Raw genomic sequence first — 22,766 nt, forward strand, 5'->3', positions numbered from 1 at the left:
CCATCCCGAGGATGGAATCCCGCAGGGTTTAGAGCCCCACGCCCTGTGGGCAAAGTCCCCTCTGAGGGTGCCCAATAGGGGTGACTGTTGGGACCACTGCTTGCCCAAAGGACACGGCTGGGGAAGCACAGCCATCCCCGAGCCAGGCTGGCCAGGGGGACAACTGGCCAATTGGGCTCTCAATGCTGTCATCATCAAGGCACAGTCACATGACCACACCCTGGCCAATCAGGCTCTAAGCTGCCAGCATCAAGGCAGTCACATGACCACACCCTGGCCAATCAGGCTCTAAGCTGCCATCATCAAGGCACAGTCATATGACCTCACCATGGCCAATCAGGTTCTCAATGCTGCCATTCACCCAGCCCCCAGTGTGGCCAGGGCATGGTCACGTGACTTACACGCGGCCAATCAGGCTCTCTGTGCCATGTGGACTTGACTACAACCTGGACCGAGGGCCTTTGAGGGTCAGACACTGGCCGTGGGGAGCCCGGTGTCCTGCCCAGGGTCTCCGAGGCTGTGGTTACTGCCTTTCCGAGTCTCGCAGACCCCGCACCCTAACAGGGAACCGTTTCCCTGGGTCCTCGGAACAGTGCCACTTGGATACAGTCAGGAGCCCTGACCGGTGGGGTGCTCTAAGCTACAGTGACCCCAAGAATGACATTTCCCATTTACCAGTCAGGGCTGAGACCCTCGGGTGCTTGGTACCCAGCATCCCTGGAGAGGGCCGCAGCCTGAGCAGAACACACGCCCCCACACGGGCACCTCATGCCTGTGCCGGTACCTGGCCCTCGGGGGTGGAGGGAGGATTCGGGACTTTGCCCAGGAACGTGTGCAGTCCAGGTGTGATCACAACAGCAATAAGTAACAGCTGCTGGTCAAAGCCTGGCCTGGCCCTGGGGTCTTTCAGCAGCCGTGCTGGGCCCCAAGCTTGGCCTGGGAGGCACCGGGGCCTGGCCAGAGGTGCCTGCTTCCCTCGTTCTGGCGCCTCCAGCAGCTGCCGGCCCGACCCTTCACCCGCGCCTCAAGGGAGGGCTGGCGGGACCTCAGACCTGTGGCCTCTGCCCCGGAAGGCTTCAGATGGCGGGGGTTGGGGGTATCCCTTGAGGCTGGGCGTCAGGGCCAAACCGTTCCCTGGACCCCATGCTTTCCCATCCCTGTCCCCAAACTACAAAATATGGACTTAATCCAAGTTTAACTGCGCAGTAGGTGGCTTTGCCTATTTCTGCCTAAGTCCATCAAGCTTCGTTTTAAAAAAAAACTCAAAGCCCAGGAAGAGCAGCACACAGTCCGCCCAGGAAATGGGGCTGCACCCTGGCCATGGAAACATAGGCCCAGGCCCAGGCCCTGGCCACCGGGGTGCCCAGCAGGGACAGTCAGAGCCGGCTGGGAGCTGGGGCAGGAATTTCGATGTCACCTTCCTTCCACCGCGCCAGCTGTAGCTGACCAGCCTTGAGTGCTCAGAGCCAGTCCGGGCTGCTGGCAGCAGGTAAGGACGAAGGAAGACCCTTCCGACCAGAGTCAGCCTGGGAATCTCCAAGGCACTGCCAGGCACGGGGTGGGGGAGCACCTTCCCCGAGGATCCAGTGACTCTCTCATGATGGGGTGATGGGGTGGGCTGGGCGGACCCAGGCTGCCAGGTGCTTCCTCTTTTATCAAGTGCTCGAACTTCTTTTAGAGTCTGCGTTACAGATCGTGTTACATCCCATTGTTCTGTGACATCTCTCTTCTGCCGTCCGGATGTCACTGAGGGAAACCCAAAGGGGGCTCTTCCACCAGCTCCGCACCTGCACCGGGTTCTGAGAACTCAGAAGCAACGCAGCTCGTTTGGGATCTGAGACTCCTTGGTTCCAATCTTGCTGGCCCAAGTCCTGAACCTCACTGATTTTAGATCTGTGGGGGGTTTTTTTGTGTGTGCAAAGAAGGTTCTGGAAACTTCCTTCCAGGCCTCAAGGTGACCCAGAGAATCCTACCCCTAAGGGAGGGATGGCTGGACCTTCTTCCTGACCCAGATGGTCCCAAGACACCCTTCCCAGTGTCTGACTGTCACTCTGTTCTAAGCAGTGTTGGAATGAGCTGTGTTTTACAGGAAAAGTGTACTTTATTTTTCCCACCAAACTTTTATTCTTTCTGGTTTAACAGGGACCACAGTGGAAATGCCAGCATGACAATGGTGTGCTAATGCCACCGGACTTTGTCCCATGTCACAACATCCTTGCGTGATAAGGTGTCACGACAGAGTGCTTGGTCTGGGAACTGGTTTATGTTCATTTGTATCAGCTGACCCAGCGATGTCTTCCCTTCCTCCTCAGTGAACGTGTTTTCTTTTTAAACAAACAACAGCAACACCCCAAACCATGGAAACCAGGTCAGAAAGAAAGAGCTCACCTTTGCGGGCGGGCCGCGCTGAAAGAGCCAGCCACTGCCCTCCTCCCCCGTTCCCTACCTCCTGAGTCCTCCCCACAGGCAGAGGCCTCCACGTTGCCTTGGCAACCAGGACCTGCTGTGCTCCCATTCACCACAGCCCCACCCCCCAGAGGTGTCTGGGGCCCTCGCTCAGGAGTTCCCCGCTCTTGGTGCAGAGGGAACCCTCTCCGCAGGGCTGCGCCCAAGGTCCCGGGCCAGGCGGCCAGTCCTGACCCCCGCCACGCTGTCCCGGAGCAAGTCTAGGGAATCTGGGAGGAAAGGCTCATCCGAGGTCACTCTGCCAGCCGGGGCCAGGGCTGGGGCCTCGACTGGACAATCTGTTCATCCCAGGCCACTGGCCCGTGCTGTCCCTCTCAAAGAGACCCTGGGAGGAGAAGGTGGCTACCCTGGCACTGCATTCCATGGGGACAGTGAGTCCATTCCCACAAGGGCATTCTAGGGGGACACCTGAAAGTCACAGTTCTGCTCCGCATTCGGCAACACGGCAAGACGCATCCTGGCCCGGTACTGTCCTAATGAAACACGTCCAACTGCCAATAGCACTGCCAGCGCTTTTGGTTTTCATATTTGCAAATTTCTATATTTTCTTAATTTTCTACTCAGCATTTTCTATCAATTTTTACAATTAGGAAAAATAAAAAAAACAGTGCTTTATAAGAAAAAAACAGTCTGCCGAGAGAGCATTCGTCCCTTTGACCTGGGCAATGCCCCGCCCTGGGGAGGCCGGGACTCGCCGTGCGCCCTGCAAGCAGCTCTAGGAAAAGCCACACAAGCTCTGGGCGCCGACGGCAACGCGGGTGCTTCCGCCAGGCCTGCCTTCCCCAGCTCGGAGCTCGTCTCCCCCTCCTCTTCTTGCCCCTGCCGAGACGCTGCTCAGAGGTCGAAGGGCAGGTGCCCGTGGCTGCCTCCGGCCCGTGGCCCGCTTCTGCCTGGGAGGCAGTCGCCACCCAAGGCCACGCTCCCGGGGCAGCACCCCATCCCTCCAGCCCCACTCGCTGTCACCACCGCCCTCTGAAACGCCGTCCTCCTCCTCTTACGTCCCCAGCGTCATTCTCCTGCACCGGAGTGGACGGCCCTCGGGGGAGGTGTCTGGTCGTGTGCTCCCATCGTGTCCACACCCTCCCCAGCAGGGCCCGACAGGCAGCAGGTGCGTCCCGAGCCCATCCGGACGCTCTGGTAGATGATTCCAAAACCCGCCCTGGCATCTTGACGTCTCACCTCCCTCTCGGGACCTGTGTCCCCACCTTGGCCCTCAAGCGCGCCTCTGTCTGTCATCGTTTCACCGCAGAGTCGGGGTTGCGATTACCCACGTCTACTGCCCGCAAACGGTGGAAACTCACATTTTTTTTTTTTGAATGAGTGAATAGTAACCAAAAAAAAAAGAAAGTTTACTGTGCTCCATGCCAGTGGGTCACCCGGAGACACTTCAATGCGAGACGCCACTCAGAGGACTCCCTCTTGGGGCAGGAGTCCTGTGCCCGTGTGGCCGGCAGAAAGCCCAGAATAAGGGGCGTGAGCAACACTGCCAGCCCACCCTAGGGCTCCGGGCCTGGCCGGCCCCGTGTGCGCCAGGCCGGAGCATCCCAGAGGCTGCCGCTCTGCAGTGCATCAGGCGGCGGAACTTTGCTCCCCAGTCGCTTGGCACCTCCAGTAAAATGGCGAGAAACTGGCGTTTACGGATGCAGGTTTGCTCCGGAGATGCCGGGTCAGGCCCAGCGACCACCAGGTTGTCGACTGGGCTCTTCCTACCGAGCCCCTGTGGGTGCAGATATCCCGTTTGGGCCCTCGCTGCCGCCCCCCCCCAGCTTCCCTAGGACTTCAGCACTCGGGCAAAGGCCTCTTGGGCCCTCAGCCTTGCAGCCCTGCTCTAATATCAAGCAAACCCGTCAGCCACGTCAAAATTCCTCACTAGGACAGACACAGAAACAGGAACTCGGAATCCTAGACATTTGGAGTTGGAAGGGCCAAAATTAGCCCGTGAACAGGCAAATTCTGGGTGAATGTGGGAAAGCCAGTCTGTCCCAATTCCGCTCTGCCCACCCAGGCTGCCTCTCCAGACCCTCCCGTTCCCCTCCAACCCTGTCCCAATGTCCCCAGGCCCCATCTCATCCTAGGTCCCTCCACTTTTCCCTGTCGGGAGGTGAGCGTCCTGGCCTGCTTTGCCAGCATCTGTGGTCCTTTGAGGCAGCCCTGGAAGGCCTGGCCTGATGAAAATGGGACACTTGACCCGGCCAGACCCGAGCAGCTGAGGCCGTCATGCAGCCAGCGCCTCCCAGGGCTGTGACAGTGCAGGGGTGATGCCATCCAAGGGTGGTGCTGGGCAGTTGTTGGGTGGACCTGTTCACCTGACTTAACCTGACAACTGGGCCACCCACTGAGGGTTCCAGGGTTTGGGACTTCCCTCCTGCCTGCCCATCCCAGGCCGGGGCTGGACCTCCCGGCCCAGGGCACACACGTCTGTGGTCATACTCTCCAAACACCACGGGGCAGAGCAGACCCAGGCCTGCACCTGAGTCCTGAGTAGGTTGCTTTTTCCTTTCTGGTACCTGAAATGGCCTGGCTAAAGCCTTAACAAACAAAACCCACAAATCCAAAGCCAAGGAAACAAAGCCGGGGGAACAGAGAAGGGCTTCTGGAGTCTAGAAAGGAGGGGCGAGAAAGTAAAGTGGGCTGGGCTAGGGGAAGCTATCTTGAAGAGGATGCTCCCCCCATCCCTTTAAGCAGTGTGGGAGCCCGCTGGGCACCCGCCCACTGGAATAAATGCCACCGCCAAGGTCCCTTCTGCATCTGCGGACTGACTGTGAGGTTTAATGACATGCCCACGGCCAGCGCCCAGGGACTGAACTAGGACCGTGAAAGGGACCCAGTTGCTGTGGATGGGGTTCCCAGTCTCAAGGTCTAAAACACAGATGAATGCTGCAAACTGCAATTACAAGACAGGCTTGAGAAACTCCAAATGGAAAAGAAAACTGTTTCCCACAAATCTGTAGTAATAATAAAGGTGCCATTCCTGCAGACTTTGAGAGTATCTCTTCCATTATGTTAAATGAGGAATTCCTCGAATCATTGGCTTGTATCTTTCCAAGCACACACTGTATGTGTTTTTCCTCACGATGTGTGTGAAGCGTGGAGACTAGAAGACGGAAGAGAACTCAAGGGTTCTGGAAGGAAGCGCAGCCTCCAAGGGCCAAGGACACGACATGCAGCAGACGCTGGGGAGCAGCTGCCACTGGTGTGGAAAGCACAGGCTCATCCCTGCGGTGCCAGGAGCCCCTCTGGGGAGAGGTGACAGCTAGTCCTGGGTCGAGGTTGGCCTTTTCCTCTGCCTTTCTCTGCAGGGCAAGCTCCTCGCCCGAGGGGCTGGGGAGGGGAGACAGGAGGTCACTGTTGGCACGGGGCTGTTCAGGATTTGGGCAGCTTAGGAGGGGCTGGGGGTGGGAGGTCAGGGCCACCTGTGTCCCAGACGGTGCCAGCCGTGGCTGTTTGGGACGCCGAGGAAACGTTTCCAAATAGCCAGCCAGGTGTTTGCAAACACCTGTGACCTTTGGAAAGGCTCTGGCTACGCTGGGCCAGGTGGGTGATGGGAGGGCGGCAGACGCCTGGGCGTTGGGTTTCATCCCGCAGGGCGAGGGGCCGAGTGTGATCGCGCCGTGGCTTCTTCCCTTTGAGCTCAGTCCTAGGAACAGGTCAGCAGGGCGCTGGGACCCCAGACGTGGAGTGCGCTGCTCAACCGGAACCGAAAACACTCCACACTCTTGGTGTGTCAACCGGGCACAGACCGCGTTCAGAGCCTGTTTGGGACCACTCGCTTCCTCACAAGCCGTTCAGACAAACCGACCCGGGACGCCCGGAGCGTGTGGGGTGGGTGGGAGCGGCGGCCCGGCTGGGGAGCCAGGGGTGCCGTCCGGGCCTCAGGGACCCCCGGCCGACCTCGCCCAGCCCTTGCTCCGCACCCCTCTCCGAAGGCGCATTCTTATTGGACACGAGGAAGGCGGCTCTAGGCCGGACAGCGCTTAACTCCCACACCGCGGCCTTCCCGCGGCTTCGAATTCGCCGTCCGCCCCGCACCGCGCCTCCGCCGCCGAGACAGGCGGGCTTTCCGCGGGCGCAGGGGCGCGGGCGCAGGGGCGCGGGGCCGGCGGCCGACCGGGCCTGGCAGGAGGGGCCGCAGCGTCCCCAGGCCGGCCGGGCGCCCGCAGGACGCGGCCGCGTCTTGCTGTTCCGTTCCCGCAGACTCCACAGCGCACGAGGCACGGGCGCCCGCGCTCCCGCCGGCCGGGGCTCCGCACCACAAAGCGCGCCCGCCCCAGGCCCCGCGCCGCGACCGGAGCGCAGGGGCCCGAGGCGCCACTCAGGCCGCAGGCCGCGCCGCGCAGGCCGAGCAGAGGCGTCTGGGCCCGACGGGCGGGCGGGCCGGGGCGCGACGCGGGGACGGCAGGGGGCGCCTGGCGGGCGGGCCGCGGCGGCCGGCGCCCCTGACGTCACCGCCCGCGGTCGCCAGGGCGACGGCCTCTCCGGCACGCGCGTCAGAGCCGCCAGTCTCTTGGCAACCGCCCGATCTCCCGCCCGCCGGGCCCGCGCTCGGCCGCGCGTCGCTCTGGCGTCAAGGTGACGTCAATGGCCGGCGGGCGGGGCGCGCGGGGGGCGGGGCGCGCCGGGGCGGGGCGGGGCGCGCGGGGGGCGGGCCGGGGCGGGGCGGGGCGGGCGCCGCGTGCGGCGAGCGGGCGGCGGGGCTGACATGCGGCTCGGCCCGGGCGGCGGCAGCAGCGGCGGCGGCGGCGTCCCGAGCGGGAGGCGCCCGAGCAGCGCGAGCGGCCGAGCGGACGGCGGGGGCCGCGGGCCCGGAGGCGTGCCCGCCCGGGCGCCCCGAGGGCGGCGGAGGTGAGCCGGCGGGCGGGTCTGGGCCCCGGCGGCCCCGAGGTGCGCGCGTCGGGTCGCGGGCGGCCGCCCGCCCGCTCCCGGTGTTTTGGGCGCTGCGGTCGGCGCGCCCGCGGGCTGGGCGTGTGCGAGCGGGTCCGCGCGCCCGCGGCCGGGGGTCGGGAGTGCAGACGGAGCGGGCCGCGGCGGCGCGGGAGTGGAGCGGGTCTCCGCGGTGCGGGGGCTCCGCGCCGGCGGCCGGCAGGTCCGCGCGCCCCGCGGTCCGGAGAGGTCCGGAGGGAGCGGGCCGGCCGGCGCCAGTGCGGGAGCGGGTCCGCACGCCCCGCGGTCCGGAGAGGTCCGGAGGGAGCGGGCCGGCCGGCGCCAGTGCGGGAGCGGGTCCGCACGCCCCGGGGTCCGGAGGGGTCCGGAGGGGTCCGGAGGGGAGCGGGCCGGCCGTCGCCAGTGCGGGAGCGGGTCCGCACGCCCCGCGGTCCGGAGAGGTCCGGAGGGAGCGGGCCGGCCGGCGCCAGTGCGGGAGCGGGTCCGCACGCCCCGGGGTCCGGAGGGGTCCGGAGGGGTCCGGAGGGGAGCGGGCCGGCTGGTGTCCGTGCGGGAGCGGGTCCGCACGCCCCGGGGTCCGGAGGGGTCCGGAGGGGAGCGGGCCGGCCGGCGCCCGTGCGGGAGCGGGTCCGCGCGCCCCGGGGTCCGGAGGGGTCCGGAGGGAGCGGGCCGGCCGGCGCCAGTGCGGGAGCGGGTCCGCGCGCCCCGGGGTCCGGAGGGGTCCGGAGAGGTCCGGAGGGGAGCGGGCCGGCTGGTGTCCGTGCGGGAGCGGGTCCGCGCGCCCCGGGGTCCGGAGGGGTCCGGAGGGGAGCGGGCCGGCCGGCGCCCGTGCCGGAGCGGGTCCGCGCGCCCCGGGGTCCGGAGGGGTCCGGAGGGGAGCGGGCCGGCCGGCGCCCGTGCGGGAGCGGGTCCGCGCGCCCCGGGGTCCGGAGGGGTCCGGAGGGGAGCGGGCCGGCCGGCGCCCGTGCGGGAGCGGGTCCGCGCGCCCCGGGGTCCGGAGGGGTCCGGAGGGAGCGGGCCGGCCGGCGCCAGTGCGGGAGCGGGTCCGCGCGCCCCGGGGTCCGGAGGGGTCCGGAGAGGTCCGGAGGGGAGCGGGCCGGCTGGTGTCCGTGCGGGAGCGGGTCCGCGCGCCCCGGGGTCTGGAGGGGTCCGGAGGGGTCCGGAGGGAGCGGGCCGGAGCGCACGGCGGGCGGGCGGCGGGAGCGGGTCGGGCCGGCGCTGACCGCGCTCCGCGCCGCAGGTGCAGCCGCAGCCATGGTGATCATGTCGGAGTTCGGCGCGGCGCCCGCGGGCGCGGGCCAGCAGAAGCCCCTCCGGGTGGGCTTCTACGACGTGGAGCGGACGCTGGGCAAAGGCAACTTCGCGGTGGTGAAGCTGGCGCGGCACCGGGTCACCAAGACGCAGGTGCGTGGGGCTCCCCGGCCCGCCGCGGGACCGGTGTGCGGGGGACCGGTGTGCGGAGCGCCCGCGGGGTTGCTGGCCAGCGTGGGCAAGAAGCGGCTTTATGTTGCGTTTCTGCATGATTTGTACCAGTGTTAGCAGACGGCAAAGAAGATAATGAACAAAAATAAGACCCAGGAGTGCGGTGGTTCAGGGATTCAGAGCTAAAGCCCTGTAAAAGGGGGCCTGCAAATACTAAAGACACTTTAATTTAACATTGTACTAAATAATATTAGTGATTATTTTGGTTATTCCCCTCCCCCCAACTTTTTGTGACATTTTTGAGGCATAAAGTAATTGAGAGATTAATTTGCAAAAAAATGTGTAAATTAAGTGAGGGTTCTTTTTAAAAACAAAATATGCTTTTTCTTTTTAAAATCTGTAGGTTGCCATAAAAATAATCGATAAAACACGATTAGATTCAAGCAATTTGGAGAAAATATATCGTGAGGTTCAGCTCATGAAGCTTCTGAATCACCCTCATATTATAAAGCTTTACCAGGTAAGCCAGGTTTGCCTCTCCCTGTTAGAAGTGTTTGTTTTTAATTTGCAACACAGTAAGCCTGCAAGTTCTGAAGGTTGCCCCCTCTTTGGGGTGTGTGGGAGTCAGGAAGTTGGTTACATAAGTGAATAGATTGATTTTTGTAATCTGTGCAGATGTATTTACAATTATTTCTTGCTTTTGGCTCACAACTGAGGTTTAATTCATTAAAATTGTGCTTGGTATTCTAACTTGTTCCCATTTTAAATGTGTAGAGGTTTTTGTTAAATTTGCTTTACTATGAAAGCAAACAACTGTAGCTGTAGTATTGCCATAGGTTGAGCATTTAGTATAGCAGGACGAATTTACATGAAACTAGAAACTTCAGCCTTTGCACATATTTATTAAACTTTAAAGCCAGCTGCTCTTACCAGTTTTCATTGATTTATCTTTTCCAAGGCAGTAGTGAGCATTTGTGTTCCCTGCTTAAACTCTTCCATGGAGATTGGAGAGATGAAAATACTTTTGCCATAGTAAGAGCAGGAACTTGTCACCCAGTCTACATTAGGAACATGCCTCACCCTGTCTGTCTGTTGGTTTATTTTGTGACTTTATTTTTGTCCGCATGTTGAAACTAATAAATTTTATCTTTGATAAGTACTAGTTTAATTAGAACAGCAAAGCAGTGTTTTACTTACCTCACTAATGGTACATGACTCCTTTTGCAAAAATGAAAGCAAGTCTTCTTGCAAAAGAATAAATTGTTTGAAAATGCTGTGTATTTCATCCAGTGGTGTTGGGTATAAGTTCCTCTTAATCATTCTTATGAAAACCATGTGAATCTGAGTTGATTTGGGGGGGTTGCGTATGTTTGTGCATTTGGGACAGCTGAGCGTACAGTCTGACAGGAGAATTATAATTTGAAATTATCCCCCCAAAAGACTCTACTCAATTAAAATGAAGATAGCAGGGTTGGTGGGACTTGTGTTCCACCGCAGCACAGGACTCGTGCCATGTGCACCTGGGGTTCGTGTCTTGTTTCTGTTGTCATTTTGGAGTTGTGCTCGGAGATAAGAAGTTTCCTCCACGGGGCTGATGTCACTCCCTGTGCAATGTGCCTGGCCCATCTCCTCCGGAGTAGGCTGAGCCGGTTTTGTTTTTGACTTTGCTGAAGGGCTGAGCCATGATGTTAGGACCTTCCATTTCTTCCTGTTCTTCCACTCGGCCATTGTGTGGAATTAGCTCAGTTAAGGAAACAGATTGCCCGTGTGCTGGATGCTGGGGTTGAATTTTCTGACTGCTGCCGTATCTGGGTCTTCAGCTGTTTGCAGATGAGAGCTTGGTGGGGTAGCATGCTTCTATTCCACTGGTTCTGAAGACGCCCGTTTCTGATTTCCATGCAGCTGGTGGGCCTGGAGCCTGCCGAGGCCCCCCTCCCCTGGCCTCTTTACTCTTCTTCCCCCTCTTCTCCCCGTCTGTGGCCGGGGTCAGGGGTGAGGGGTCCCACGTGTTCTCCCACCACACATTTAGAGGCAGGGGCAGTTGAAATTCTAGCCAAACTGCTGGACTCTTAAAAACACTTTTCTTATTAGATTTACAGATTAAAGCAATTGTCTTTGAAGTGTATTTATAAAGGAATAACTCTTAGGTTTTGAACACAAAGAAATCTTCTTCCATGACAGTGTATTATCTCTCTCCCTCTAAAATAGTTTAAAATACACACAGGCATCAGTTCTGCATTAAATCTCTTTTTAAGTAAAATAAAATTCTTGACAAATGAGTGAATTTGTAAGGGCTACACTGACATCGGCTGTGGCATTTGCTTTAAACGAGCCGGCTGTCTGTCTGTCGCGGCTCACCTGCAAAGCTGGCTTCCTGCGTCCTAATTGATCTCGGCAGTAAAGCCAGTGGGATGGGGTGTTTGTCATCTATTATTCAGTTTGCTCTGGCCGCTGGCTTCAATGATCTGTTACCTACTAGGCTTCTAGAAGAAAGGCCAGCAGAACTCCAGCAACCTCTTTATCATCTGCAGCCTGCAGAGTCCTCAAGGTGTGCTGGGGCAAGCCGAGTTAACTGTGATGATACAGGGGAATTCTGGTACCATGTGACCTTTTTGTGAGAGCAGACTATCAGGACAGGCAAGGAAGTTCGTGAGGAATTCACCTCTGATTTTTTGAAACTCTTTCTGGGTAGGAATCCCCTTTATCTTTTTTATTGCCAAGGGTTTTACTTTTTTATTTTTTTATTTTTTTACATGGTGAATATACTTGTCCTAGAGAAGTTAAAAATCTGGGGTTCAGGTGGATCAGTAGTATTGTTTATATCATCTGTGTGTGTTCCTTTTTCTTGCGGTTAAATGTTAGGTCTGTGTTTTTTTTAGGTTATGGAAACAAAGGACATGCTTTACATTGTCACTGAATTTGCAAAAAATGGAGAAATGTTTGGTGAGTCACATGTATTGTTATAATATCTGTTGCAAACAAATGGTGCTAACATGTCTGGATTTGCTCGGTGGCATTTTTTGGGTCTTTATGCCCTCAAATTCCACAGTACTCCTTGGTAGCACCCCGGGCAGGGGCAGACTTTGCAGTTGGGGACACAGCTTGCTTTCCTTGCCCCTCAGACTATCTGACGTCCAACGGGCACCTGAGCGAGAACGAAGCGCGGAAGAAGTTCTGGCAGATTCTGTCGGCCGTGGAGTACTGCCACAGCCACCATGTCGTGCACCGGGACCTCAAGACCGAGAACCTTCTGCTGGACGGCAACATGGACATCAAGTTGGCAGGCAAGGAGGGCCCGCCCGCCCGCGCCAGGACGAGCTGTTGGGGGTGCGGCTGCGTAGAGCGAGGGTCTCGGGATTCTGTGCGCAGTCTTCGAAGCCGCAGCCCCTGCCGTGTCCAGTCTAACTTGTCTGTGTGTCTCTTTGTCTCTTAGACTTTGGATTTGGGAATTTCTACAAGCCAGGAGAGCCTCTCTCCACGTGGTGTGGGAGCCCCCCGTACGCAGCCCCAGAGGTCTTCGAGGGGAAGGAGTACGAAGGCCCCCAGCTGGACATCTGGGTAGGGCCCGAGTGGTGCAGACGCCGCGTGGGAGGCCTGGGTCCCGGGGCGGGTGCTGGGTGCTGACATGTGCCCTGGGTCCTTGACAGAGCCTCGGCGTCGTGCTGTACGTCCTCGTCTGCGGGTCCCTCCCCTTTGACGGGCCCAACCTGCCGACTCTGAGACAGCGGGTGCTGGAGGGCCGGTTCCGCATTCCCTTCTTCATGTCCCAAGGTGGGTCGGCACGGCTCTGCCGCAGGCGCTGCCGGGCTGGGGGACCCCTGCGGTGCCCGAGTGGCTGTCCGAGGAGCAGGGAGGCAGGCCTGGGTTACTGTGGGCTGCAGGGAAGCCCACGCCACTGGGTGTGTTCTCAGTGTCCTGCTTCTGGGCAGGCAGGTGCCCTTGCTCTGCAGGCTGACGCCAGTGCCCAGGGTGCTGGCCTTGTCCCCAAGTCTGACCTGCTGCTACCACGCGCAGCACTTACCTGTAGAGATGTTTGAGCCACTGACCGTGTGCCGCAGCAGAATGGGGGCGTCTAAGTAGTTCTGTCTGGCAGACGTTTAGAAGACCAAGGCCCGGCCTTCCTGGGGCCTGAGCCCCGGCTGGTGGCTCTCCTTGGGTGGTGGGTCTGAGCCCCGGCCCCAAGTTCCTTGGGACAGTCACTTGTGCGTCTGCCCTCGTGGGCGGGGTGGACACGCGCGCCGGCCCCGCTGCCCAGGGCTCAGTGTCCCCGTGTCCTGCAGACTGCGAGAGCCTGATCCGCCGCATGCTGGTGGTGGACCCCGCCAAGCGCATCACCCTGGCGCAGATCCGGCAGCACAGGTGGATGCAGGCCGCCCCCAGCCTGCTGCGGCAGCCCCCGCTCGCCTGCCCTGCGCAGGGCTGCAGCGCCAGCCCCGGCGACCCTGACGAGCGGGTGCTGGGCATCATGCAGACTCTCGGCATCGACCGGCAGCGGACCGTGGAGGTGAGCGGGCGCCCGCCCCCGGCCCGGCCCCCAGCCCTCGCCTGGGCCACGTGCCGCGCGTGCCGTAGGCGCCAGGACCGGGAGCCCGGCTTTGTCAGGAAAGGCGGCGCTCACCACGAGTTAAAATGGGGCACACGCCTGCTGAAAGGCCGCTTGCCCGCCTCTGCAGGATGCTCCCAGCCCCAAGTGCGGCCCAGCCCGGCTGCAGTCCTGGGAGGGAGCCTGGGCGCCGCCCTCTCCCTGACCTCTGCTTCTCTGCCCCCCAGTCCCTGCAGAGCCGCAGCTACAACCACTTTGCCGCCATCTATTACCTGCTCCTCGAGCGGCTCCAGGAGCACCGGAACACCCCGTGCGCCCGCCCCGGGCCCGCCCAGCCACACCGGCCCAGGAGCTCCGACCTCAGCGGTTTCGAGGTGAGGGGCAGGCGTGCCCTCCGAGAGCCCCGTCCCCCCTTCCCCTTGGCCTTGTCCTCTGAGCTGTGAGGCCCAGCTCAGCTGTGCCCAGCAGCGAGACGGGCTGAGCCCCCGAGAGGACCCCAGGCGGAGGGTGGGTCCCGTGTGGGCGGCCCTGCCAGGTGCAGGCCCTGCCCAGCAGCCACAGGCTCCTGCCTGCCCCCGCCGGCAGCCCAGCACGGGCCTGGGCAGGAGGGTGCGGCCCTGGCGTCCGTCCGTGGGGCTCCTGAACCAGCGTGCTGTTTCTCGTACTGCTGGTGGTCGTCCCCAGAGCCGCGGCCCTGACGGCGTCCTTGCCTGTGCGCCACCCCCAGGTGCCTCAGGAAGGCCTGCCTGCCGACCCCTTCCGCTCCGTCCTGCTGTGCCCGCAGCCCCCCGCCTTGGCACAGTCCGTCCTGCAGGCTGAGATGGACTGCGACCTCCACAGCTCGCTCCAGGTGGGTGTCCGCGCAGGACCAGAGGAGCCCACCTTCTTCCCCGAGGGCTGCCCCCACACGCCGGGCTCTCCGGAGCCACAGGAGGTCACTGGTCTGTGTCTCTGCCGCAGCCCTTGTTCTTCCCGTTGGACGCCAACTGCAACGCGGTGTTCCGGCACCGCCCGGTCTCCCCCAGCAGCCTGCTGGACACGGCCATCAGCGAGGAGGCCCGGCCGGGCCCGGGGCTGGAGGAGGAGCGGGAGGCCCAGGAGGCCCTGCCCAGCAGCACGGGCCGGCGGCACACCCTGGCCGAGGTCTCCACCCGCTTCTCCCCCCTCACCCCTCCGTGTAAGTGTTCCCAGGGCCGGGGAGACGCTTGGCGGGTGGGCTCGTGGTCAGGGCTGCGGTGGGCTGATGTGGGATGGACCTTGCTTGCTCGGAGGCCCCTCTGGTTGGATCCTCAGGATCCGCCGTTTGTTAGAATCCCTGAGACCCTGTGTGTGGTCATTTTGGTTAAAGAAACAGTGTGGCGTTTGGTCTCCGGCAGGGTGCACCCTGGGCCATCTCTAGGCGCTGGGAGTCAGGTCCTTGGCCAGTCTCTTCTGTGTCCTGGGGCCTGCTGATGACCTGGGCTGTTGTATGCCCAGGGTGGCTCGCCTTTGGGGCTGCCTGGGCCCGAGCCACCAGTGGAGCCCTTTTCCCACCATGGCTAGGGGGAGAGATGTCACGGCCAGTGCAGGTGCTGCCCCCAGCAGAGGCCTGTCCCCTGCCGTGGCAGTGGGCACCTGACGGCCCAGCGTCGGGAGCAGCCCCCCCTCAAGAGCGCCCTGCTCCCCACAGGCATCGTCGTCTCCCCGTCAGCCGTGGCAAGCCCTGCGGAAGGAGCCAGCTCCGACAGCTGTCTGACCTTCTCCGCCAGCGATGGCCCTGCGGCGCTCAGTGGTGGCCTGGCCTCTCAGGGGCTGTTGGGCACCTGCTCCCCGGTCAGACTGGCCTCACCGTTCCTGGGCTCGCAGTCCGCCACCCCTGTGCTGCAGGCTCAGGGCGACCTGGGAGGAGCCGCCCTGCTCCCTGTCAGCTTCCAGGAGGGCCGCAGGGCGTCGGACACTTCGCTGACCCAGGGTGAGCCTGCACGCTCCTCCACGCCCACGCCCACCTTCCCCAGGGACACTCCTGTCCCTGGCAGCAGGTCACTTTGTTGTGGTGGCAGGTGACATCCCCCTTGTTTTCTACCAGGCCCAGATGGGACCAGTGGTGTCCCGGGTGACGGAGGTGCTGTCCTGGCTCTGGCTTCCTAGTCTGCTGGGATGGCCTCAGACCTGGGCCCCTGAGTAAATGGCCTGTGTTGGCTGGTCCTAAGAGCACGGGGGACATTTCTGTGCTGGGAGGCACCTTCTGACACGAGGGATGAGTCGGGGGCCCACCTGGCTCCCCCAGGCCTCCCTGAGGCTCGGGTGCTAGACTGACCTTGTCCTGTGTGCAGCCCTGTCCTTCCCTGACCCCTGCCCGAGGCCAGAGACCCCGTCAGCCGAGGCCTGGTCCTGGGCTGCAGGCAGGAGGTGCCGACCACCTGGCTTTACCCCCACAGGGCTCAAAGCCTTCCGGCAGCAGCTGAGGAAGACCACGAGGACCAAGGGGTTTCTGGGGCTGAACAAGATCAAGGGCTTGGCTCGCCAGGTGTGCCAGTCCCCCTCCAGCCGGGCTGCCAGGGGAGGCCTGAGCCCCTTCCACACCCCTGCTCAGAGCCCGGGCCTGCACGGCGGCGCGGCTAGCGGCCGGGAGGGCCGGAGCCTGCTGGAAGAGGTGCTGCAGCAGCAGAGGTAGGGCAGCCTTGGCACTGGGCTTGTTTCCTTCTGTGCTCCGTCTCCCAGGCGTCCCCTCCTCCTCCTGCCCCGGAGAGGGGTGCAAAGCTGGGGCCTCGGCATCAGGGCTTGGGAGGTGGCAACAGGCAGGGCAGGCCTCTGAGGCCGGGGGTGGGAGCGGGCGGCAGGGAGTGAGAATAAGCCCGGCTGGCATCCGCGTTGCCGCAGAGGCAAGGTGGGAAAGGAAAGGTCGGGGATTGCTCAGGGATTAGTCACGCACTAGGGCCGTGTCCGCCCAGCCGCGGCTCAGCTCCACGGGGTGGGCGGGCCTGGGACGTGGGCGACCTGGAAACCCGATAGCGCCGGGAGGCCGGGAGCACAGCCAGCGAGTGACCTGCGCGTCTCCTGTCCTGCAGGCTGCTCCAGTTACAGCACCACCCGGCCACCCCGCCCCCCTGCCAGCAGGCCCCCCAGGCCTACGCGCTCGGCCCCTGCGACGGCCCCGGGGCCGCCCCGCTCCCCAGCGCCCTCCTTGCCGCGGGGCTCCCGCTGCTGCCGGCCCCCCTCCTGCAGGCCAGTGTCTCCCCGGTGGCCTCGGCAGCGCGGCTGCTGGACACCCATCTGCACATCAGTGCTGGCCCGGTCGCCCTCCCGGCCGCGCCCCCGCTGCCGCGCCTGGCCGTGCTGGCCCCGGGCTGCGACCCCACGGGGCTGCCGCGGGGGGACTGCGAGATGGAGGACCTGACGGCCGGCCAGCGGGGGACGTTCGTCCTGGTGCAGTGAGGCCCTCTCGGCCGCGCGCTCGGCCGGCTCTTCCAAGCAATAACTTCAGAGTGTGAGGACGTTGTCGGACTTAAAGCCAAGAACTTTCTAGAAGCAAAACAAGCAATACGTTAGGTGTTTTGGCTTTTCGGTTTATTTTTTGTTTTATTTTTTCCTTGCACTGAGTGACCTCAACTATGCGTAGGGACTGGAAACTTTCTGAAGAAAAATAATAATCTGGGGCGAGTCGTGTGGCGGGTGGACGGGAGGGAGAAGCGGGACGGCCGGTGGTGTCCGGCCAGCGCCGCGTGCAGGTCGGGCGGGGGCGGGAGGGGCCTCAGCTCCTCGTCCACGGCGTCCTCGTGGCCTGAGATGGTTACCTCGGGCAGGTGTGGCGCGGCGGGTGGCCGCGAGCGTGTGCGGATTGCTGCCCCGTGTAGGTAGCGTTCTCCACTTCCTGAAACAGTTGTGCTTTAACGAAAACTGTGAACTTTCTGCTTTTATGTATCAGTTTTAAAACGGCTCTAAATGGCCAGGCCAGGCGAAATAACCTACAAATCCTTGGAATTCTCGCCTCTGAAATCAGAACCCAGAGGACAGTTTTTTCTTATTTTGGACGAGAAGTTTTATAAACTGCTCAAGAGTCAGTTTTCCAAGATTCTTAGGAGGCACAGAAGAACCTAAAAGTGGGTGGGGGTGACTTGGAGATGGTGGGGGCTCCGTCCCGGGGGTCCCTTGGCCCGGAGCCCCCAGGGGCCTGTGGGGAAGCCCAGGAGAAGTCTCTGCTGCTGCTCATCTTGTTTCCGCTGCTAATCAAGTTTTCGTGCATTTCATTATCAGGGTCCAACAAGAACACCTGACCTGGGTGAGCTGTGCCGTGTCGGGCGGCTGCGACAGCGGGCAGGCCAGTGGGACGGGCTCGCTGGACCACGCTGCCCCCGCACCCAGGCCTGGGCTCTTGTTGCTGGGCTTTTGTTCAAGGAAGATGGAAGGAGAGGTTTAGGTCAGTGTTTTCATAGCATTGTTTCTTTTTTTTTTAAGCAAATACTGTATATGTACATAAACAGGGACAGATACACACTACTTATTTTTTATATTTTGTACTTGGCCTCTGTGTTCCTGGGTCACGTTAGGAAGCGTGCCACCAGCGCCAGGTTTGTGCTGCGGAACGGGCCGCAGTGCCTGTTCCCCCTTAGCGCCGGGTGGAGGCGGCGGCGGGGAGGGCGGCCTGGCCTGGCAGGGTCAGGCTCACCTGTGGCAGGTAGACTCAGGTGGTGGCTCCGGCAGTCAGAAGCCTGTTGAACGCAACGAAGGAAACTTGCTGCTCCCACTCGCTCTGTCCCACGTCCCCGCCCCTCTTCCTAGCCCAGGTGCCTTCAGCTCACTTTGGCTTCTACAACCTGCAGTATTAAACAGAGGTCCTCACGAAAGGGGGAGAGGTGGGTGTTTTCAAAAGCCAAAGATTGACCCGGTGACTTGAGGGCAGGAGGAAGGCTGGCGCGTGGCGGCCCGTGTCCGTGCGGCGGGCACCTGCCCTGTGCCCCGTGCAAGCTCGCTGCCGGTTCCTGCTGCTGCTCTGCGCCCGCTCCCCGGGTGGGCACCCGGCTGCCTGGAGGGGCGGGCCCAGCACCAAAGCCCCCGGCCCCACCACGCAGGGGAGTCTAGAGTGGGAGAGGACCCAGGCCGGCGGCGCAGGCCTCTGCCTCAGTTTCCCCAGAGGCTGCACCACCGAGCCCAGCACAAACCCTCGCCCCCTTCCAGTGATTTCTGTGCTAATGCCGTAGATCAAAGGCCTCAGAAACCATCGTGTGTCTCCTCTCCGAAGCAATGACAAGCACTTTACTTTCCTAGTGGTTTTTGTTTCTTCTTACTGCTGTAGAACCTCTTTCAGAGGATGGTGACGTCGTGTTTCTGTTTCTTGTTTTTTTAAGAGTGTGTGACGTGTGTGTGTCGGTCTCCGCAGCGCTGTCCCGCAGCCTGCCACGCCATAGCCTATTTAAGGACACTACGTGATCTGATTGATATGTATATAGGGTTGTGTTTGTTTTTTTTTTTACCATAACTGAATTATTTTATTTCTTATGTTAACATGAGAAACGTATGTATGCCAAATGATCAGTTAATGTATGTTTTTTAATTTAATATTTAAATAAAATATTTGGGGGGAAGCTCTCTACTTTCTTCTTGGTGTATCTCTGGGTGCTGTTTCCTCCGAGCTGCTCCATCTAGGGGCTGCGTCCTCCAGTCCACGGGGGCCTCACGTCTCGGAGGGGAGGGTGGGCTGCCCACTCCTGCGCTGGCTCGGCAGAGCTGGCACGTCCCAGCAGCAGCGACAGGTGGCCGGTGGCGCCCAGGGCCTGCCTGCCCTAAGCTTAGGCCCCTTCCCCAGCAGCCGAAGTGCTGAGTCGCTGACAGTCTCGACCTGGGGGACTTGGGAGGATCTCACAGCCACACTGTCTCTGAGTCTGCAAGTCTTCACCGCCTTCGAGCAATAGGGCAGGCGTGCTGTTTGCAAGAACAAAGGACTCTGCATTTTGAATCTTGCCAAGTGATTTTGGTAAAAAAGTTATTTGACCTCTTCACACCCCCTGGGGCGGTCACTATTCGGCTGGACCTTGTGTGCTGTTGCTGGGAGCATAAAGTGGTGCAGCCTCTGGAAAACCGGTGGTTCCTAGAAAATTAAGCAGAATGACCGCATGATCCTGCAGCTTTTGTTAATGGTATATGCGCAAAAGAATTGAAATCAGGGTCCTGACTGTGTGCATGGCAGCATTGTTCACAGCAGCCGAAACATGGCAGCCCCAGCAGGTGAGAGGGTGCAGGGATCGTGGTCTCTGTGTACGGCAGGACGACACTCGGCTGTCACCGTGCCCTGCGCCATGGACGTGCCTCGAGGACATCACGCTCAGTGAGATAAGCCAGGAACGAAAGGACAGGCGCTGTTCGGTTCCGCTCGTCTGGGGGCCCCCAGGGCAGGACGTCCGTGGGACAGACGGCAGAGTGCTGGGCGCCGGGGACTGGGGAGCTGGTGTTGAGTGGGGACAGAGTTTCGGTTTGGGAAGAGGAGAAAGTTCTGGAGATGGGTGGTGGTGATGGTTGCACAGCAATGTGGATGTATTTGATGCCGCTGAACTGCACCTAAAAATGGCTAAAATGGTGAATTTTTGTTGTGTGTATTTTACCACAATAAAACGAAAATTTTTCGGGAGGGGGGAACACACAGAGTGGACGGCAGCTTCCACGAGGAGAGCGGGTGGGAGGACGGGACCAGCCACGGTCAGTGCCGAGGTCTGCCGGGACGCCACGGCTGCTCAGAGCGTGAGGCCATGTGGCATGCTCCCCTCACGGGTGACCTGCCCCTCGAGCAGCTGGACGCGGCGAGACGCTGGCGGGGCCTCCGGGGCAGACGTCCTCGCCTCGGTGTCTGAGTCGGCTCGGCAGTTGTCGCTGCCGCTCAGAGCCGGAGCTGCCGTGTGGCTGACGCTCGGTGGGCCGTTGGCCGCGGCCGACCCGGACCTTGCACCCCCGGGGACCTGGGACTGCACAGCGTGGAGCCCCTGCCCAGCCACACGTGTGGGGAGCCGGCCAACGTGGGCGCTCTGTGCTCGGGCAGCCTGGCCACCGCCCGGGGGCGCGGCCCGTGCTGCTGCGGGAGAAGACGGGCGGCGTGCCGGGCGGCGTGTGTTTACTGTTTGGGAACAGGGAGCCCTGGAAACCAGCAGGAGCTTCAGCAGAGCCTGTGTCGGAGCCTCTCGGCCGTCCCCGCCGAGTCCGCTGAGTGGAGACGGGAAGGCCGAGTCCCGGCCCAGCGCCCCTGGTGGGGACGAGGGTGTCTCTGTGCTCCGGGCACCGAGGACGTGTGGACATGGGGCTCCCCTCCACAGCCCCCGCTGCGTGGGTCCCGAGTCCCTGAGCCCCGCCGGCTCGGCCCGCGTGCGAGGGTGCCGTGACGATGGCGATGATGGATTCTCCGGTTGAAAGTCAGAGCCCCACTCTCGGGGAACCTCACGTAGGACCCTACGCTCTGTCCGGGCTGCTGGGTCGGCTCAGGAATCTTGCCCGTCTCTGTGCTGAAGAGGAGCCCGCGTGGCCGTGGGCGCCGGCCAGACCCCCGTGTGTTCGCCGCCTGCCCGAGGGGCCCTGTCACGGCCGCCCAGGCCCGGCCCTGGGAACGGCCCCACCCACCAGGGCGTTTCCCGAGACGTGCCCACTGCGGTGTGCCCGTTCCTGCCGGGCCCGGCCAGGCTGCGCTGCACTCTGACGCCGCCCTGCGCACACGGCGGCACTCCTGAGCTGTGGGGTGCTCCCGGGTTCTGGCACTTTCTTTCTCCCAGTGCCTCTGGCAAGGGTCCAGATACAGCCTGGAGCTGCAGACCAGGCGGCTGCCTAAGTCCTTGCGCACACGAGACAGGGCCGTGCCGGCGAGCCACGCTGCAGAGGGGCGCGGTAGCAGGGAATGTGGCCTCTGCTGTCACACGCCTGGGTCTGCGTCCCGCCCTGGGTGCTGGGCGGTGACGGGGCTGTGCCGTGCGTTCCACTCTTGCTCCCGGGACGGCACACGTAGCAATGCCGTCTGCTCCCGGCTATGTGAAGGACCCGCCTGTGAGATGCTTAGTGCAGTGTCCCAGGTGTCACCCTGAGCAAGAACGGAACCAGATGTCCACCAGGGAAGAGCTGTCAGGTGACCAGATTGCTCGAGGCTTGGCCTCCTGTCTTGACGCTCCTGCAGGGGACACCGAGTCCTCTTGCAGCAGGGGAGAGCTGTCCCTAAGGCTGTCCTGGGTGTGTCTGTGCGCCTTCCCGTCAGCCCTGCAGGGGACACCGAGTCCTCTTGCAGCAGGGGAGAGCTGTCCCTAAGGCTGTCCTGAGTGTGTCTGTGCGCCTTCCCGTCAGCGGGAGCTGGTGGCGCTTTTGCCACCAGGCCGCAGGATGGCGGGATCAGCGCGAGCCGCACTGTAGGAAGACGTCTCGCCGGGCGCCCAGGAATGGTGTCCCCCAGCAAAGGCGCTGGCTTCTGTGTCTGGGGGCAGAGGGCCGTCCCTGCGTGGGCCGGCGGTCTCGGGGCGGCTCTGCCGGGGCCCGCGGGAAGTCCCCGCGGCACGTGTCTCTGCATGTGCTCCTCTCGCTGGGAGGCAGGAACCGAATCTGAGCTAAGAGGAACTGACTTGTTTGGGGGCAGAAGAAAAAGTGTTGGCCTCTTAGTTTTCCTTCCAGAATAACCCCCGGGTATTTCAGATGGGCACAGCCACCCTGCGTGCGACGTGGCTTTGGGTCTGGGAGGGTCAACCTTGGGTGCCGCGGGGCCTGAGTGGTGGGCGTGTCCAGGCGAAGGATTCCTCAGGGCCACCGGGGGCTCTCAGGGCTCTCAGGGCTGGCTCCGGGGCCATGACGCACGCTGGGGACAGGGACGGGGACAGAAACCGGGGCTGGAGTCGGTCCCGCGGGTGCGGCCGAGTGGCTGCAGGGGCGGTGCAGGGCTGGGGAGGGAGTGCGAGGGAGGGCCAGAGCACGTTCAGTTCCTCTCCCCGGGGTCTGCCGGGGTCTCAGTCTGACTCACTCCTCTTTAATTATTCCACTTATCTGAGTGTGATTTCTGCGAAAAATAGAAAGGAGCTGAAAAACACTCAGGAAGCCCGGGCGACCAGAAGCGGCCCGGCGTTCCCCTTTCGCCTTTGGAAAGCCGGGCTTCCCGCAGGCGTGGGGTGTTTCTTTTCCTCTGGAGGGAAGGAAGGTCCCTTCCTTCAGTCACCAAGCGTGCCCACGTCCAGCGAGGGGTTACGTGGAAAGAATGGGCCCCGGGTCCCAGGCGGGGATTCAAAGACAGAATCTGCCTCCGAAAACGTGTCCCCGAAGCAAACCAGCTCCGTGGGGTGCCGCTGACCGGCAGTCAGTGCTCCTGACCCGAGCACCAGCTCAGGGAACGTGGACAGCGCCTCGGCCTGTCTCCCCGTCAAACCAGCGTGCAGAGCACTCCTGTCACCGGGAAGCTCCCTGCGCCCGTGGGGCCGGGTCCCCGCTGAGCTCCCGGCCGCAAGCAGCCACTGACCTGCTTCCCGACCCG

General features: G+C 61.9%; 1 protein-coding gene across 2 annotated transcripts; it reads left to right on the forward strand.

The window, feature by feature from the left end:
• Nucleotides 1-7,144: 7,144 nt before the first annotated feature.
• On the forward strand, nt 7,145-18,873 carry SIK1 (salt inducible kinase 1). Of its 2 annotated transcripts, none has more exons than XM_012779098.3 (14): nt 7,145-7,308; nt 8,588-8,751; nt 9,173-9,289; nt 11,649-11,712; nt 11,892-12,053; nt 12,203-12,327; nt 12,417-12,540; nt 13,050-13,273; nt 13,540-13,686; nt 14,040-14,162; nt 14,273-14,489; nt 14,982-15,263; nt 15,730-15,961; nt 16,360-18,873. In XM_012779098.3, exons 2-14 carry the CDS (start codon nt 8,602-8,604, stop codon nt 16,724-16,726), a joined length of 2,334 nt encoding a protein of 777 aa, XP_012634552.2. In that variant the 5' UTR covers nt 7,145-7,308; nt 8,588-8,601; the 3' UTR covers nt 16,727-18,873. The 2 variants fall into 2 exon arrangements, with proteins under 2 accessions (XP_012634552.2, XP_075855939.1); XM_075999824.1 differs by having other exon boundaries at nt 14,097-14,162.
• Nucleotides 18,874-22,766: the final 3,893 nt, after the last annotated feature.

Source organism: Microcebus murinus, chromosome 1 (assembly GCF_040939455.1).
Source record: "Microcebus murinus isolate Inina chromosome 1, M.murinus_Inina_mat1.0, whole genome shotgun sequence".
Lineage (NCBI taxonomy): Eukaryota > Metazoa > Chordata > Mammalia > Primates > Cheirogaleidae > Microcebus > Microcebus murinus.